Genomic DNA, 16,305 nt, shown 5'->3' with positions numbered 1-16,305 from the left:
GAATGTAAAATACTGATTAACATAATAAAGGAGAAAATAATACAGTCCTCTCAATACATGTGAAAACATTTGACAAAATTAGGTATTTTAAAATAAAAATCCTTAACAAAACAAGAATAGAAGAATATTTCCTCAATAGAATAAATCCCACTAAAAAAAATCTACAGCATCATTCTTGATTGTGAAATACTGAATTTTTTTTTTTTAGAATCAGTAACCAGAAGAGGATGTTTACTATCATCACTTTTATTCAACATTGCAGTTGATAACCTAGTAAGGACAAAAAGCAAGATTAAAAAATTATATGCCTAAAGATTAGAAAGAAAATTTAAAACTCTCTTTACTTGCCACTGGTATGATGGTGTAGGTAGAAAACCCAAAGGAAACTACAAAAATAATAAGTGAATTTAGCAAGACTGAAGAATGCATGTCAGTAGACAACAATTAATTATATTTCTATATAAATAACAGCAAACAATTTGGAAATGAACTTTAAAAAAATACCATGTACAGGATAGACTTCCAGCTGGCAGCCTGAGGAGTATCGTGGACCTATTCCTGAGTGGAAAAGGATAATTTGTGAAAGGTATTTTAAAAACAACCACGTAAAATCTCCGGAAATTGTCCTAAGGGCATATAGCAAATGAAGAAATATTTATTCAAGAAAATCTACTGAAACTTGGTAGAAACAATGAGAGTCTGTGGCACTTGAACCACAACTCACTTAATTCCTCTCCCCCTTCCAGGTTGCCAGCATTTCTCATCCCCTCCAACTCCAAGTTGAAGAGACCAAATTCCTGGGAAGTGTTACCAAGAGGTCAGAGGCTCCCTTCTGCCCATCCCCCACTCACAGGACAGAAGCTCTACCCCATGCATAGACCTCAGTACCATAAATACTGAGTCCCTGATTGCCCTTACCCCATCTTGATCACAGGGCAGAAGTTTTATACTAGAAAAGATAAGCTGAGAAGACCAGAGGATACCACCTTTGCCCAGGGCCCAGACTAGTGGCTCAAAGGTTTTGCCCAGGAAAGAAATGCAGTCTACCTGAATAGAGAGCTTCAAAGCCCTCCCCAAAGTGACTAGCCTTACATGAAACAGTGTGGGAAAGTTCAAGCCTAAGTGTGCTCTCAAAACCAGTGGGAAATTTGGTGATAATGAAATGGGAGGAAGTAATTGATAGCACCTCTTAATTAGGGGCAACAAACTATACCATATGTAAGCTAGTTCACCAGTGAGAACCAACGAAAGAGACTGCCAAGAAGAGCCTTCCTGGGATTTAAACTCAAAGACTAGCCTCAAAAATGATCCCTTATCAAATTAAATTAGATCAGAATACTGTACAATGTATGTCCCAGGGTACTGTCAAAAATAATAGAACATCTCGTAGATGCTAAGCTTTAAAAACAATAAAATAAAAGAGCAATTACCCAGCTGTGATTCGGCAGTGTAACAGCTGTATATGATATTAACAGAGGCAGACAGCTTAACAGAGAGATGAAGAAGATAGTCAAAGAGAACCCTGCTAAAATTACTGCCATCCCAGAATGACTGTATATATACTGAATACTGTGCCTTCTGAGAAGCAACCTCAAAATCTTCACAATGCAGAGGAAATAAACCTCATGAAAATAGTCTAGCCGAGTCACTAAATAAATAAATAAGCAAACAGCAAAAACTGGAGGGGAGACAGAGGAATCAGTCATCAGTACCTGGAAGTGCTACAATATATTACCTAAAATATCCAGTTCTCAAAAAAAATATCATGAGACTTGCAATGAAACAAACTGTGGCTCATTCACAGGGAAAAAAAGGCAACAAGAATTTCCTGTGAGAAGACCCAGATGTTGGACTGAACAGACCAAGACCTCAAAACCACCATTATAAATATGCTTAAAGAACTGAAAGACACTATGCTTAAAGAAGTAAAGGAAGCTATGATGACAATGTCTCATCAAATCAAGAACATAAATAAAGAAATAGAAGTTACAAAAGGAACCAAATGGAAATTCTGGAGTTGAAAGGTACAGTAAGTGAAAAGAAAAATTCAGTAGTGGGACTCAACAGTAGATTTGAACTAGCAAAAATAACAACAAATAAACTTGAAAATAGATTGATAGAGACAGTGCATTCTGAAGGACAGAGAGAAAAAAAAGTGAAGAAAAATAAAGCCTCAGAGAAACATGGGACACAATTAAGGGCACCAACATATACATACTAGGATTAGCAGAAGGAAAGGAGAGACAGAGAAAGGAGAAAAACATGTGAAAAGATAATGACTGAAAACTTCCCAAATTTTATGAAAAGCATTAATCTACACATCTAAGAAGTTCAATAAACTCCAAGAAGATAAATAGAAAAATATCTACAACCAGATGCATCATAGTAAACACACTGAAACATTCTTCAAGGCAAAAACAAAAAGAAAATCTTAAAAGCAATAAGAGAAAAACGACTTGTCACATACATGGAACTCTTAACAAGATTAACAGCTCATCAGAAACAACGGAGGCCAGAAGGGAATGGGATGTAATATTCAAATTGGTTAAATGAAAAAACTGTCATTCAAGAAACTTATATCCAGAGGGGAACAACACACTGGGGCCGGTTGTGGGGGCAGGGGGAGGGAGAGCATCAGGATAAATAACTAATGCATGTGGGGCTTAATGCCTAGGTGATGGGTTGATAAGTGCAGCAAACCACCATGGCACATGTTTACCTATATAAGAAACCTGCATGTCCTGCACATGTATCCCAGAACTTAAAATAAAATAAAATTAAAAAAAAAAATTTTATATCCAGCAAAAGTATTTTTCAAAAATTTAGCTGAAATAGACATTGTCAGGTAAACAAAAGCTGAGAGAATTTATTACTAGCAGAGCCACCTTACAAGAAATACTAAAGGAAGTTTTTCAGGCTGAAAGAAAGTGAACCTAGATTGTAACTTAAATCTACACAAAGGATCAAAGAGCATTGTTAAGGTAACCATGTAATTATGAAAGAATATAAATGCATATTTCTTCTCTCAGCTGATTTTTAAAGCAGTTTATAAAACAACATATGTACATATAATTGTTATTTGGGGATCTATAACATATAGAAATTAAATATATTTGTCAATAACAGTACAAAGGAAGTGGGTGGGAGGAAAGTTGTGTTTGAGTAAACAGATTATTCCAGATGATAGCCTGGATTCACCAGAACAAATAAAGAGGACAAAAAATGGTAAAATGGTAAATCAGAAGATTATAAATATATTCTTGTTCTTCTTTTTCTTAGCTTTTATAAAAGAAACAAAATTATATAAAGTAGTAATTATAATGTTTTATTGATTTGTAAAATGTATAGATTTAATTTGTATACCAATAACAGCACATAGGAGAGAATACAGCTATTAAAAATGAGCATTTCTGTATCTCACTGGAATTAAGTCAGTATACATCTGAAGTAGACTCCGATAAGATGTATACAGTAAGTTCTAATGTATATAAGTTTTTCCACTAGGAAAACTCCAGAAAATATGGTGAAAGATTAATTAAAGGAAAGAAATGCCACACAAGAAAATATTCACTTAATGCCAAAGTAGTGAAAGAGGACTAGAGGATCAAAAAAAGACATGAGACAGAGAAAACCAAAAGGAAAATGACAAGTGTAACCCAAATATATCAATAATATTAAATGTTAAGGGATTAAACAATCCAATCAAAAGATATAGATTGTGAGACTGTTTTTTAAAAAAGTCAAGATCTGACTATATCCTGTCTATGAGAGAGATTTTAGATTTAAAGGTATAAATAGGTTGAAAATGAATGGAAAAAGATCATATGAACAACAGCCATAAGAAAACTGGAATTACTATACTAATACCATTTGAAAAAATAGATTTTAAAGCAAGCAGAATGTCACTAGAATAAAAAGGGATCTTTTATAATGATAAAAGTGTCAATCAATCAAGATGATATAATTATAAACATGTATGTCCCAAATAACAGAGTTACAAAATACGTGAAGCAATGCCTAACACAATCAAAAAGATAAATTCAACAATAATTGTTGGAAATTTCAAAGTTCCACTTTTAAAAATAGATACAATAACTAGACAGAAGATCAAAAAAGAATGAGATGACTGGAAAAATGCTATGTAGAAGACCTCGATACCAAAATCTCCAAAATATTGCAGAAAGAAACATTTAAAAATTATTTAAATGGAGGGGAATACCAGGTTTACAGGTTGGAAGACTCAATTTTTAAAAGATGTTTATTCTACCAAATTAAGCTCTATGTTTATCATAGTCCTATAAAAAAACTAACAATTATTTGTAGAACTTGAGAAAGTGATTCTGAAATTTATATGGAAATACAAAGGATCTGGAATAACTAAAACACTCTTGGAAAAGAAGAACAAAATTGGAGAACTTCACTGCCTGATTTCAAGATGTGCCTTGAAGCTACATTAATTATGATAGTGTGGTAATTGAAAAAAAGACAAACCAATCATTACAAAATAAAAAGTCCAGTGATAGATCCACACATGTATGGCCAATTTGTTTTTGACAAAGGCACCAATAAAAATCAATGAAGAAAGTCTTTCTAACAAATAATAGTGGAACAACTAGGCAAACAAATAGGAGGAAAAATGAACTTTAATCCCTACTTCATGTCACAACGAATCATTTTTAAAGTTCTAGAAGAAAACAAAGAATAACATCTTCATGACCATAGGTTTGGCACTGACTACTTAGACAGGAATCAAAAAGAAATTACAATAAAAATAATAAATTGTTCTTAAAGTAAATTAAATTTCTGCTCATCAAAAGACACTATTAAGAGGCCAGTCGTGGGCCGGGCACAGTGACTCACGAGGCGGGCGGACCACGAGATTACAGATCTTGAGGAGATCGAGACCACCTGGCTAACACGGTGAAACCCCGTCTATACTAAAAATACAAAAAATTAGCCGGGCGTGGTGGCGGGCGCCTGCAGTCCCAGCTACTCTACTCCAAAGGCTGAGGCAGGAGAATGGCGTGAACCCAGGAAGCGGAGCTTGCAGTGAGCCGAGATCCCACCACTGTACTCCAGTCTGGGCGACAGAGCGAGACTCCACCTCAAAAAAAAAAAAAAAAAAAGGGGGGGCGCCAGAAATGCCTGTAATCCTAGCTCCTTGGGAGACCAAGGCAGGTGGATCACTGGAGGTCAGGAGTTGGAGACCAGCCTGGCCAACATGGTGAAACCATGTCTCCACTAAAACTACCAAAATTAGCCAGGCACTGTGGCCTGCACCTGTAATCCCAGCTACTTGGGAGGCTGAAGCAGGAGAATCACTTGTACCCAGGAGGTGAAGGTTGCAGTGAGCCAAGATTGCCCCGCTGCACTCCAGCCTGGGCAACAGAGCAAGACTCTGTCTCAAAAAAAAAGAAAAACACCATTAAGCAAATTAAAAGATAAATCACATACTGAAAGAAAATATTCACAATGCCTATTTTGACTAATAATTCTTACCCAAAATACATGAAGAATTCTTACTACTACATAACACAAATGTAAGCAGTCCAACTTAAAGAATAAGCCGAAGAGTTGAATAGGATCATGAAGATATATGATTAGCCAATAAGCACATGAAAATGTTCCAACTATCAATAGTCATCAGAGAAATTTAAAATCATAATAATATACTACTATGACCAGAAGAACTAAGATTTTAAGAGACTGTATTACCTAGTGTTGGTGGAAATATTGAGCAATTGGAACTCCCGTAAATTGCTAGGGAGAATGCAAAATGACCAGCCCGTCATAGCATAATGGAAAGATTATGGAAATCTTTAAAGGAAAAACAAAAACAAATCAAAGATTTTCACATATAGATATTTATTGTAGCATTATTTAGTATAGTAAAGATTGGAAAATCCAAATGTTTCACAATGGAGGAATGTTAAAAGTATGGTATGTCTTTATAATGATTTGATAAAATGTTTTAAATGGTGGAATTGTTTATGAAATAAATGTTATTTAGAGAAATCAGAATATGAAACTGTCCTTGTTGGATTAAAAATCATCATGGAAGGGGCCAGGCATGATGGCTCACACCTGTAATCCCAACACTTTGGGAGGCCGAGGCAGGCAGATCACTTGAGGTCAGGAGTTTGAGACCAGCCTGGCCAATATGGTGAAACCCTGTCTCTACTAAAAATATAAAAATTAGCTGGGTTTGATGGCACACACCTGTAATCCCAGCTACTTGAGAGGTGGAGGTTGCAGTGAGCTGAGATCGCACCAGTGCATTCCAGCCTGGGTTACAGAGTGAGACTCTGTTTCAAAAAAAAAAAAAAGGAAGGAAGAAAAAAGCCAAAGTTATGAAGTTATGATGAAATTGTGTAGTTTTTAATCCCCTCCATCACTTTTCTGTATCTTCCAAGTTTTCTAGAGGGACAAAGCATTACTTCTATAGTCCAAAAAATGTTTATTTTTAAATAATGATTGCTTTGAATAACTATATAGTATTTAATGATGATAACTATAAAATTATTTGCTTTAGGGTTTTGACACATTGTAAATTGGCACATGGAAGTAGTTTTACTATTATTGTTAGATCCATATTCAGTTCAGTTCCTACCTTCATCAGGAAAGTAGGTGAATTCAGAAGGAGCTAGGGAAAATGACAGAATCAATAGACAGTACAGAAATAGAAATGATGCTGTTTTCCAGACAAATGGGCTTAGCTCTTTAACCACCAAATTTTGTATTTTAAAATTTTGATGAAACTCTTTCTAACATATACATCATACTTTCTTACTTACTAACTATATTATAGTGACCAAATCCCATCCTACCTCCCAGCTGTTTAACTTTGGAGAATTGATGTAATAACCTTTCGTCCTTGTTTTCTTATCTGTATGATGGGGTTAATATTATAACCACTCTCATTGTATTGGTAAGTGTGAAAAGGATAATTTATATAAAGCATTTAGCAGAGGATTGGGTACAAAATAATAGATATCACTTTCTGTTATTACTATTACTACAAAGAACGTGTGGCACAGTAGCCATTCAATAGATTTGATTCACTGACTCAACTTAGAGTAATGTCTTTAAAGCCTTTCAGAGATCTGTAAAACACCTACCTCTGTTAAATGGTCCCAGATCACTCACTCACTAGTCATTATAGTTCCTTTCTCTGCCCTTTCTTTCACTGTTGTTCCACGTTACTTTTCTTAATGTTTCTAGTTCTAGCAGCCTCCTCCTCTTTATAACTTGCAGTTTCTAATTTGCTATCAGATAGCAAAGCCTGTTTAAGTCAGTACACTTCCAAGGAGTGCCTGGAAAACTCTTATAGCAACTCTGTGGATTAACATTTATTGCTTATTTAGCCAAACTTTTTCCTATCTAATTTGTATATATGGGGTTAAGACTGTGTTCAACATAGTTTAGTTTGATGAATATCTATTTCCGGATTAATGGTAACATTTATATCAGCAAATATTATGTGTACTATGATTATAAACAAATTTAAAATTGAATGAACATTAAATTGAAAGTCTTGAAAATAATGCTCAATGAAGTAAGAAATAGAGCGAACAATAAGCTTTGGAGTTGGTATTCAATGCTCTATAAGCAATTGAAATATGAGTGCAGAATAATATGGTATGTAAAAATCTGAGTTCTGTGTCCTTTTCAAGCTCTGTTATTGACTTCTCTGACTTTGAATAAATAGCTTAAACTTTTTAAGTTACAGTTTCTCACTTATAAAACACAAGAGTTGGGCTAGATTGTCACAAGGCACCTTTCAGTTTCAAAATTCTGGGGTTTTTTGGACCTACCGCAAGCTTATTGTTATAAATTGTATAAAGAAGAGGGTAATGGGAAAGAATAGGAACAAAGATTATTTAGGTCATTGAAAATAGCTCTCAAATGTTTCTGAGCATGGAGACAGATTAAAATAGAAACTATGAATATTTATTTCACAAAAGAAAGTCTGTGAGATTTTATAACAAAGATAGAAAAACCATAGTGAAGAACATTTTACAAATACTATATAAATACAGATTGGCAAGTACAGAGAATTATAAAATGTTTATTAATCTGTTGTGTCTATTGCATTTGTCAGAAAAGTGGCAGAATAAAAATTAAGAAATATGAGAAAGAGAAAAATATAGTGCTTATTATAAGGAATTTGATACTATTGAACAAAACACAGTATGTAATATACAATACTACATTTTTATAAATAAATATAAAATTTAGAATTCGTAGCAGTTTTTAAAGATCTTTTAAAAGCCAATAATCATATCTCCTGAGAGGATATTTGATTACGTATTGTTAAAACCCCTTCTAATTCTTATTATTTATGATCTATTTTCAGATAAAATTGGGTCATTTATTAAAGTAACTATTTCTTATAAAAATAGTAAAAAAGGGATTTTATATGTTTGTGCCATCCATGTTTAAATACTCTTGTGTGTCGATCAGTTACTGCTCCTTATTTTTTCCTGTATCATTTGTTTAAACAAATTTTCAAAATAGGCCAGACATGTTGACTCACACCTGTAATCCCAACACTTTGGGTAGCTGAGGTGGGAGTATTGCTTGAGCCCAGGAGTTCAAGATGAGCCTAGGCAACATACTGAGACCCTATCTCTATAAAGAGAAAAAAAAATTAATAAAAATATTTTTAAAATTCAGAATACTTGACATAACTTGGACATGGTAAAGTAGTTTTCACATAAAAAAAGCCTTTTAAACTTGTAGGAATTAAGAAATTAGAATAACCTACAAAAGACTAGGAAAATTTATCTCATTTTTTTTCATTGTATTTTCAGGTTTAACTGAACTGAATGATAGTCCAGTTCCTCTAGAACTTGAGCGCTGCAAGTCTCCTACCTCAGGTAAACATGAGTGGTATTTTTCAAGCTTCTGGTAGTTCACTGGAGTAATCTATTGCTTTATTTTCATGATCTTTATAATGTGAAATTTATAATTTTAGTAATTAGGTGTAATTCCATTCATTAAATTTACTGTAAGCAAATTTGATTCCAAATATAAAATATGAATAAATGTCTTTTAAAACACTTTTATCTCAAAATAAAATTAAGATCAGAAGTATAAGTGCAACACTTTAAAAGACATTTTAAAGGAAAGTTATTTTGCAGATACATTAATAATGCTTACCAAGTATCAAATAAAAATTGGTAATATACAGAAACTGGTCATCCTCTGGCCAGAGCTGAATTAGTGGGAAATATACAGTATACATGCAGGAGCAAATGATACCATTCCTCTGGACCACAGTTTGGAAACATGTATATTCATTGACACAGAAAAATGATAATAGAATATGATATGAAGCAAAACATCAAGACATAGTGTGTACCCATTAAAATATATTTAAAATGTGAGAATAAGATTCCTAGGGATATATCTTTAAGGTACTGTGTGTCAAAAAAAAAAGTTAATAGTTATTTTTGGGTGGTGGGATTATGACTGGTTTGCCTGTTTTTTTTAATTTTTATGTATTTGATAATTCTGATTTTTCTATAATGTATATATAGTTTTGTGTAAGTTTCTAAACACCAAAATAATTAGGTTTGTCTTTACTGAATGACAGATCTGTTCTTACAGACAAGAAATTGTAGTTCATTTTTATTTTTATTATTTTTTATTATTTTTATACTTTAAGTTCTAGGGTACATGTGCACAATGTGCTGGTTTGTTACATATGTATACATGTGCCATGTTGGTGTACTGCACCCATTAACTTGTCATTTACGTTAGGTGTATCTCCTAATGCTATCCCTCGTCCATCCCCCAACCCAAGACAGGCCCCGGTGTGTGATGTTGCCTTCCTGTGTCCAAGTGTTCTCATTGTTCAATTCCCAGCTATGAGTGAGAGCAGGCAGCATTTGGTTTTTTGTCCTTGTGATAGTTTGCTGAGAATGATGGTTTCCAGCTTCATCCATGTCCCTACAAAGGACTTGAACTCATCCTTTTTCATGGCAGCATAATATTCCATGGTGTATATGTGCCACAATTTGTTAACCCAGTCAATCATTGATGGACATTTGGGTTGGTTCCAAGTCTTTGCTAGAGAATAGTACCACAATAAACCTACATGTGCATGTGTCTTTATAGTAGCATGATTTATAATCTTTTGGGTCTATACTCAGTAATGGGATGACTGGGTCAAATGGTATTTCTAGTTCTAGATCCTTGAGGAATCACCACACTGTCTTCCACAGTGGTTGAACCAGTTTACACTCCCACCAACAGTGTAAAAGTGTTCCTATCTCTCCATATCCTCTCCAGCACCTGTTGTTTCCTGACTTTTTAATGATCGCCATTCTAACTTGGGTGAGATGGTATATCGTTGTGGTTTTGATTTGCATTTCTCTGATGGCGAGTGATGATGAGCATTTTTTCATGTGTCTGTTGGCTGCATAGAAGTCTTCTTTTGAGAAGTGTCTGTTCATATCCTTCACCCACTTTTTGATGGGGTTGTTTTTTTTCTTCTTCTAAATTTGTTTATTTGTAGATTCTGGATATTAGCCCTTTGATGAGTAGATTGCAAAAATTTTCTCCCATTCTGTAGGTTGCCTGTTCACTCTGATGGTAGTTTCTTTTGCTGTGCAAAAGCTCTTTAGTTTAATTAGATGCCATTTGTCAATTTTGGCTTTTGTTGCCATTGCTTTTGGTGTTTTAAACATGAAGTCCTTGCCCATGCCTATGTCCTGAATGGTATTGCCTAGGTTTTCTTCTAGGGTTTTTATGGTTTTAGGTCTAACATTTAAGTGTTTAATTGATCTTGAATTAATTTTGTTTAAGGTGTAAGGAAGGGATTCAGTTTCAGCTTTCTACATATGGCTAACCAGTTTTCCCAGCACCATTTATTAAATAGGGAATCCTTTCCCCATTTCTTGTTTTTGTCAGGTTTGTCAAAGATCAGATGGTTGTAGATGTGCGGTGTTATTTCTGAGGGCTCTGTTCTGTTCTGTTGGTCTATATCTCTGTTTTAGTACCAGTACTATGCTGTTTTGGTTACTGTAGCCTTGTAGTATAGTTTGAAGTCAGGTAGCGTGATGCCTCCAGCTTTGTTCTTTTTTTTTTTTTTTAATTATACTTTAAGTTCTAGGGTACATGTGCATAACGTGCAGGTTTGTTACATATTTTGAGCCTATGTGTGTCTCTCTATGTGAGATGGGTCTCCTGAATACTGCACACTGATGAGTCTTGACTCTTTATCCAATTTGCCAGTCTGTGTCTTTTAATTGGGGCATTTAGCCCATTTACGTTTAAGGTTAATATTGTTATGTGTGAATTTGATCCTGTCATTATGATGTTAACTGATTATTTTGCTCGTTAGTTGATAAAGTTTCTTCCTAGCATCAATGGTCTTTACAATTTGGCATGTTTTTGCAGTGGCTGGTACCGCTTGTTCCTTTCCATGTTTAGTGCTTCCTTCAGGAGCTCTTGTAAGGCAGGCCTGGTGGTGACAAAATCTCTAAGCATTTGCTTGTCTGTAAAGGATTTTCTTTCTCCTTCACTGATGAAACTTAGTTTGGCTGGATATGAAATTCTGGGTTTAAAATTCTTTTCTTTAAGAATGTTGAATATTGGCTCCCACTCTCTTCTGGCTTATAGAGTCTATGCTGAGAGATCTGCTGTTGGTCTGATGGGCTTCCCTTTTTGTGTAACCTGACCTTTCTCTCTGGCTGCCCTTAACATTTTTCCTTCATTTCAACTTTGGTGAATGTGACAATTACGTGTCTTGGAGTTGCTCTTCTCGAGGAGTATCTTTGTGGTGTTCTCTGTATTTCCTGAATTTGAATGTCGGCCTGCCTTGCTAGGTTGGAGAAGTTCTCCTGGATAATACCCCGCAGAGTGTTTTCCAGCTTGGTTCCATTCTCCCCATCACTTTTACGTACACCAAACAGACGTAGATTTGGTCTTTTCACATAGTCCCATATTTCTTGGAGGTTTATTCATTTCTTTTTACTCTTTTTTCTCTAAACTTCTCTTCTCGCTTCATTTCATTCATTTGATCTTCAGTCACTGATACCCTTTCTTCCAGTTGATCGAATAGGCTACTGAAGCTTGTGCATTCATCACATAGTTCTTGTGCCATGGTTTTCAGCTCCATCAGGTGAATTAAGGTCTTCTCTACACTGGTTATTCTAGTTAGCCATTCGTCTAATCTTTTTTCAAGGTTTTTAGCTTCTTTGCGATGGGTTCGAACTTCCTCCTTTAGCTCAGAGAAGTTTAATCTTCTGAAGCCTTCTTCTCTCAACTCATCAAAGTCATTCTCCATCCAGCTTTGTTCCATTGCTGGTGAGGAGCTGCATTCCTTTGGAGGGAGAGAGGTGCTCTGATTTTTAGAATTTTCAGCCTTTCTTCTCTGTTTATTCCCCATCTTTGTGATTTTATCTACCTTTGATCTTTGATGATAGTGATGTACAAATGGGGTTTTGGTGTGGATGTCCTTTCTGTTTGTTAGTTTTCCTTGTAACAGTCAGGACCCTCAGCTGCAGGTCTGTTGGAGTTTGCTGGAGGTCCACTCCAGACCCTGTTTGCCTGTGTATCAGCAGCAGCGGCTGCAGAACAGTGAATATTGCTAAGCAGTAAATGTTGCTGCCTGATCGTTCCTCTGGAAGCTTCATCTCAGAGGGGAACCCGGCTGTGTGAGGTGTCAGTCTGCCCCTACTTGGGGGTGCCTCCCAGTTAGGCTACCTTGTGGTCAGGGAGCCACTTGAGGAGGCAGTCTGTCCGTTCTCAGATCTCAAACTCCATACTGGGAGAACCACTACTGTCTTCAAAGCTGTCAGACAGGGACAGTTAAGTCTGCAGAGGTTTCTGCTGCCTTTTGTTCAGCTATGCCCTGCCCCCAGAGGTGGAGTCTACAGAGGCAGGCAGGCCTCCTTGAGCTGCAGTGGGCTCCACTCAGTTCAAGCTTCCCGGCTGCTTTGTTTACCTACTCAAGCCTCAGCAATGGCAGGCGCCCCTCCCCAGCCTCACTGCCACCTTGCAGTTCAATCTCTGACTGCTGTGCTAGCAATGAGCAAGGCTCCATGGGCGTGCGACCCTCCAAGTCAGGCACGGGATACAATCTCCTGGTGTGCCGTTTGCTAAGACCATTGGGAAAGTGCAGTATTAGGGTGGGGGTGACCCGATTTTCCAGGTGCCATCTATCACAGCTTCCCTTGGCTAGGAAAGGGAATTCCCTGACCCCTTGTGCTTCCCGGGTGAGGTGATGCCTTGCCTTGATCCAGCTCACGCTTGGTGGGCTGCACCCACTGTCCTACACCCACTGTCCAACAAGCCCCAGTGAGATGAACCCAGTACCTCAGTTGGAAATGCAGAAATTGCCCATCTTCTGCATCACTCATGCTGGGAGCTCTAGACTGTTCCTATTCAGTCATCTTGGAACTGCCCCTCAATTCATTTTTATTTACATTATTTTAATTTGAACTTTATACAAATTTACAGAAGTTTAATAATGCCATTATAAAGCAGTGAATTTGGACTTGTAGAAATTCATTTAGAATTGCAGCATTTCTTCAATTTATTCCATCCCTGAAAAGTTGTTAGTTCTTTATTCTTATTCTTCAGGAATCTAGGCTATGTATAATCTAGTTATATCCTATGTACATTTTTCTTTTAGTCATATATTTTTAATCCTTATTTTATTGGTCTTATTGTAAAGATTGTCTCATATGTTTATTCTTCCTTTTGCCTTCTCATTGACACCAGCCAAATTTAGGTATTTATTGCCCCATACCTATGGTGTCATACAAATATTCTAGTAGGTGTCTATATTTTCTCTCTGCACCTTTTATGATTAATTTTCCATGTCATGTTGTAAAATTAATATTCTTAAAATATTACATTGATCATATTTTCCCATGATTGTAAATCTTCAATATAAAATATAATTCAATATCTTATATCAAATTTACATACCTAACTTCAAATTTTGTTATAGCTGGCCAGGCACAGTGGCTCATGCCTGTAATCCCAGCACTTTGGGAGGCCAAGGAGGGAGGATCACTTGAGGCCATGAGTTTGAAGACTAGCCTAGGCAACATAGTGATATCCCATCTCATTAAACATAATAATAATAATAATTTTTAAAAGTTTTTAAAAGATCATTGTAGCTGTTCTACCTTTTGGTATTTTCATATAACTTTTATAAAGAATTTGTCAGTTCACATACAAACATGCTTAGATTTTTATTATGATTTCACTGGATCTATAGATCAACTGGGTAGAATTAACATATTCAACAATATTGAATTTTTCATTCACTATCTCTCTATGTGTGTCCACTTTCTTTTGGTAATATCTTTGGTTTTGGTAGAGATCTTGCACATCTTTCATTAAATTTATTCCTTTGTGTTTGTTTTTTTTTCCTATTATTGTTATTTTTATGTCTTTTTCTAATTATTTGTAGTTAGAATATGAAAATACACCTAATATTTGTATATCAAGCATGCATCCAGGAAATTTGCTAAATCTATTTCTTAATTCTTATAGTTTGTAAAATTCTTTTGGATTATCTACATATCCAAGTATGTCCCTTGTGAAAATGAAACTTCCATTTTCTCCTTCTAAAGGAAAAAATTGGCTAGGGCCTTCAATACAATGTTGAATAGATGTGATATAAGTAGACATTTTTTCTTGTTCCCAGTCTCATTGATAAGGCTTTCAGTAATTCATAATTAATTAATATAATTGTTGTCCATTTTTGGTAGATATGCTGCTTTTAGCCCTTTGCCTATGATGTTTCTTCTTTTGTTAATGTTATAGCAGGTTTAGTAATACCACCACAACGCACAATGACCACACTTTTTTTTTATACTTTTTTTATTTTTTATTTTTTATTTTTTTTAATTATTATACTTTAAGTTCTAGGGTACATGTGCATAACGTGCAGGTTTGTTATGTATGTATGCATGTGCCATGTTGGTGTGCTGTACCCATTAACTTGTCATTTACATTAGGTATATCTCCTAATGCAATCCCTCCCCACTGTCCCCACCCCACAATAGGCCCCGGTGTGTGATGCTCCCCTTCCTGGGTCCAAGTGATGTCATTGTTCAGTTCCCACCTATGAGTGAGAACATGCTGTGTTTGGTTTTCTGTTCTTTCGATAGTTTGCTGAGAATGATGGTTTCCAGCTGCACCCATGTCCCTACAAAGGACACAAATTCATCCTTTTTTATGGCTGTATAGTATTCCATGGTGTATATGTGCCACATTTTCTTAATCCAGTCTGTCACTGATGGACATTTGGGTTGATTCCAAGTCTTTGCTATTGTGAATAGTGCCGCAATAAACATACGTGTGCATGTGTCTTTATAGCAGCATGATTTATAATCCTTTGGGTATATATCCAGTAATGGGATGGCTGGGTCAAATGATATTTCTAGTTCTAGATCCTTGAGGAATCGCCACACTGTTTTCCACAATGGTTGAACTAGTTTACAATCCCACCAACAGTGTAAAAGTGTTCCTATTTCTCCACATCCTCTCCAGCACCTGTTGTTTCCTGACTTTTTAATGATTGCCATTCTAACTGATGTAAGATGGTATCTCATTGTGGTTTTGATTTGCGTTTCTCTGATGGCGAGTGATGATGAGCATTTTTTCATGTGTCTGTTTGCTGTACGAAAGTCTTCTTTTGAGAAGTGTCTGTTCATATCCTTCACCCACTTTTTGATGGGGTTGTTTGCTTTTTTCTTGTAAATTTGTTTGAGTTCTTTATAGGTTCTGGATATTAGCCCTTTGTCTGATGAGTAGATTGCAAAAATTTTCTCCCATTCTGTAGGTTGCCTGTTCATTCTGATGGTAGTTTCTTTTGCTGTGCAGAAGCTCTTTAGTTTAATTAGATCCCATTTGTCAATTTTGGCATTTGTTGCTGTTGCTTTTGGTGTTTTAGACATGAAGTCCTTGCCCGTGCCTATGTCCTGGAATGGTATTACCTAGGTTTTCTTCTAGGGCTTTTAAGGTTTTAGGTCTAACATTTAAGTCTCTAATCCATCTTGAATTAATTTTCATATTAGGAGCAAGGAAAGTATCCAGTTTCAGCTTTCTACATATGGCTAGCCAATTTTCCCAGCACCATTTATTAAATAGGGAATCTTTTCCCCATTTCTTGTTTTTGTCAGGTTTGTCAAAGATCAGATGGCTGTAGATGTGTGGTATTATTTCTGAGGGCTCTGTTCTGTTCTGTTGGTCTATATCTCTGTTTTAGTACCAGTACTATGCTGTTTTGGTTACTGTAGCCTTGTAGTATAGTTTGAAGTCAGGTAGCGTGATGCC

General features: G+C 35.8%; 1 protein-coding gene across 4 annotated transcripts in view; it reads left to right on the top strand.

The window, feature by feature from the left end:
• STXBP5L (syntaxin binding protein 5 like) overlaps nucleotides 1-16,305 on the top strand; it is a 475,147-nt gene that overhangs the window by 370,345 nt on the left and 88,497 nt on the right. For all 4 annotated transcript variants that reach the window (XM_033211089.1, XM_033211087.1, XM_033211090.1 and 1 more), the window contains one exon: nucleotides 8,814-8,879. In XM_033211089.1, coding sequence (XP_033066980.1) covers nucleotides 8,814-8,879 — 66 coding nt within the window. The remainder of the gene's footprint in view (nucleotides 1-8,813; nucleotides 8,880-16,305) is intronic.

This window comes from Trachypithecus francoisi, unplaced genomic scaffold, assembly GCF_009764315.1.
Source record: "Trachypithecus francoisi isolate TF-2019V2 unplaced genomic scaffold, Tfra_2.0 Lachesis_group0, whole genome shotgun sequence".
Lineage (NCBI taxonomy): Eukaryota > Metazoa > Chordata > Mammalia > Primates > Cercopithecidae > Trachypithecus > Trachypithecus francoisi.
Note: the sequence above shows the minus strand (reverse complement) of the source record. Positions and strands in the feature narration are given on the sequence as shown.